This window comes from Rattus norvegicus, chromosome 5 (genome assembly GCF_036323735.1).
Source record: "Rattus norvegicus strain BN/NHsdMcwi chromosome 5, GRCr8, whole genome shotgun sequence".
In the NCBI taxonomy this organism is placed as follows: Eukaryota; Metazoa; Chordata; class Mammalia; order Rodentia; family Muridae; genus Rattus; species Rattus norvegicus.
Window position 1 is genome coordinate 108,570,415 of NC_086023.1, and position 2,670 is coordinate 108,573,084.

Here is a 2,670-nt window from a genome sequence, read left to right on the forward strand (position 1 = left end):
TCCGCTCTGCAGCCTTAGGAGTACCCATCTGACCAGGCGGTTGGGTCTCTCTCTCACGGGGTCTGGGAGCAGAGAGCTGCTGCAGGCCGGGATCTGCGGGTGTGGGACTTCCCACAATATAAAATTTTGAAGTATACCATTATCTCGGTATGATTTCCGTAGAGACAGGGTTTTTCTGTGTAGTCCTGACTCGTCTGGAACTTGCTCTGTAGAATGATGTCCTATACCCTTTTGCCTATACAATGCAGCTGCCAGGCCACAATAGTATTTCTAATTTAGAAAGATTTTGCACTGCCCTTAACATTTTGATGCAAATATTTATGTACATAGCATAATTAAAATTAAAAATAATTGTAAATGAATTACAATACCTTTTAAATACAACCACAGAGAAAGTTTTGTGTTTGCAATAGATGTATAAATTTCTAATAAAGACTACATATCTATAGAATAGTGGTTAGTGACAATTTTAATGTAATTTAAGAGAAGTCATGTAGCATAGCTTTTTGAGGGTGGCAGTGAAAGAGAAAATATTAATGGAACCCAAATCCTTGAGAAAAAAATTGCCAGAAGCAAGCAGAGAGTGAGGTAAAGAAAGTGAAAAGAGAATTGCAAAGTGGGGGAGAGCATTCAGAAAGGAGAAACTTGTGTTTGCCCGTATTTAAGATAGATGCATACAGCAGGGTTATCAGAGAACCTACAGGGGAAGACACAAACACGCTGCTCAGAGAGTCATCGAATATGCAAGATCCACGATGGCTATGGTTTGTGCATTCCTCACGATTCTGGTAGTTATGAGCCACTGGTCAACCTGCTGTCTGGGATGTAACCTACCTCGCACTCATAACCTCACAGTCCTGAAACAAATGAGTCGACAGTCCCCTGTCTCCTGCCTGAAGGACATACAGTACTTTGAACTCCCTTTGGAGAAGGTTGATGCCCAGCAGATCCAGAAGTCTCAAGCCATCTCTGTCCTGGAAACTCTGACTCAGCAGGTCCTGACCCTCTTCGAATCAGAGGAGTCACGGGCTGCTTGGGATGAAACCCTCCGATTGTCATTCTGCAAATACCTCTACCAGCAGCTCAAAGATCTTGAAGCCTGTCAGAATCAGCAGGTTGGAGAGCAGGAAGTTCCCTTGACCCAGGAACCCTCCTGGCTGGCTGTGAGGGAATACTTCGGCAGGATCACCATGTACCTGAAACAGAAGAAACACAGCCCCTGTGCCTGGGAAGTGGTTAGAGTAGAGGTCCGGAGAGCCCTGGTTTATTCAGATATGTTCCTGGCAAAACTGAGTGAAGAGAAGGAATGAGTTCTGAGACAAAGTGGAGAGGATTCTCCTGGACTACAACATTGCATCTCACATTATGAGCAATTATTTTCAATATGTTAAACTCTTTTTGTATCTGCATCCATTTGGTTATTTATTTATTTATTTATTTATTTATTGATTGATTGATTCATTCATTTATTTATTTATTAGAATGCTGTAATGTATGTTAAGATATTTATGCTAAATCTTTTATTCTTTTATTTTTGCTATAGCTAATTGTCATTTGCAATTAAATTATTTTGAATTCAAATAAATTTGCTTTATAAGACACTTTGTATTGATTAATTTGCTCTCTCTTTCACATTAATAATTATTTTTAACATTAGAGTCTACACTGTAACTATTGTACAAATGCACACTTTTTAAATATCAGAGTGGATAGACACATACACTGCACAGTATTTAGAGAAGCCCTAGATATTTTCACCTACCTCTCTCTGGCATATAGTATTCTGGATGGATAGACAGCTGCTGTGCAGAAGACAACCAGAGAGTCTTGCTCCTCACATTCCTTAGTCTACTTTGACCAAATATGTCCTGGGTTAATTTAGCACCTGATTTCCTTGATCTCATATACTTATCTTCTTTTATCGATAATGAGTTTAGTTGTTTGAGGTTCTAAATATTAGTGAGGTCATGTAGAGCAATGCAAAACAGATAAAACAATGACTAGTCTGCCTATATGGCACACAGAAAGGGAAAAAAAGAAGAAAGTGGGATTTAAACCCACTCCTCATAGCCTCATAATCCAGTCCTAGGAATAAATCCAACCAGAGGAGTGAAATGACTCTAAAATCAACCCTTTGAAACACTATTCCTTCTCTATATCCGGGACCTTTCCTCTTCCCACTTTCTATTTCTCTGTTTGTTACTCTTCTTCAGCCTCCTCTTTCTTCCTCCTCTGCTTACTCCTCATTATTCTACTTTTGATCCATCTTCTTTGAATTACTAGTTGTGCATGGTACAGCACCATCTCATGGAGCATGGCAGCCACTCTCAGGGGCCCCATCCCTGATGATACTGGAAACTCTTTCCTCCAGCACCAATATTTTTCCATCGTTCCTCAGCTGGAGGTGGAATTGCCTCTGTTTTCCAAGCTGATATTTTGTCTGGTGTGGTCATGTCAATTCAGTCATAGCCACTCACAGTTCACATGAGTAACTATTCTGTTGTGTTCAAGAACACGGCTTTGCTGAGTCATCCACTGCCTCTGGCTTTTCCAATTCTTCTACTCCCTCTTCTTCAATGGTTCCCAAGGCCGAAATATCAGCTCTTCATTTTCCCAGTGAACAGTTGTGAGTCTCTGTTTATTGGCAGGGAATATAAGAGTTCTGTGGTA

The 2,670-nt window shown here is 40.4% G+C and overlaps 1 protein-coding gene across 1 annotated transcript; it reads left to right on the forward strand.

Annotated features, from left to right (window-relative positions):
- Positions 1-755: 755 nt before the first annotated feature.
- On the forward strand, positions 756-1,310 carry LOC120103162 (interferon alpha-1-like). The gene has a single exon (XM_039111557.1). The coding sequence runs from the start codon at positions 756-758 to the stop codon at positions 1,308-1,310; it is 555 nt and encodes a 184-aa protein (XP_038967485.1).
- Positions 1,311-2,670: the final 1,360 nt, after the last annotated feature.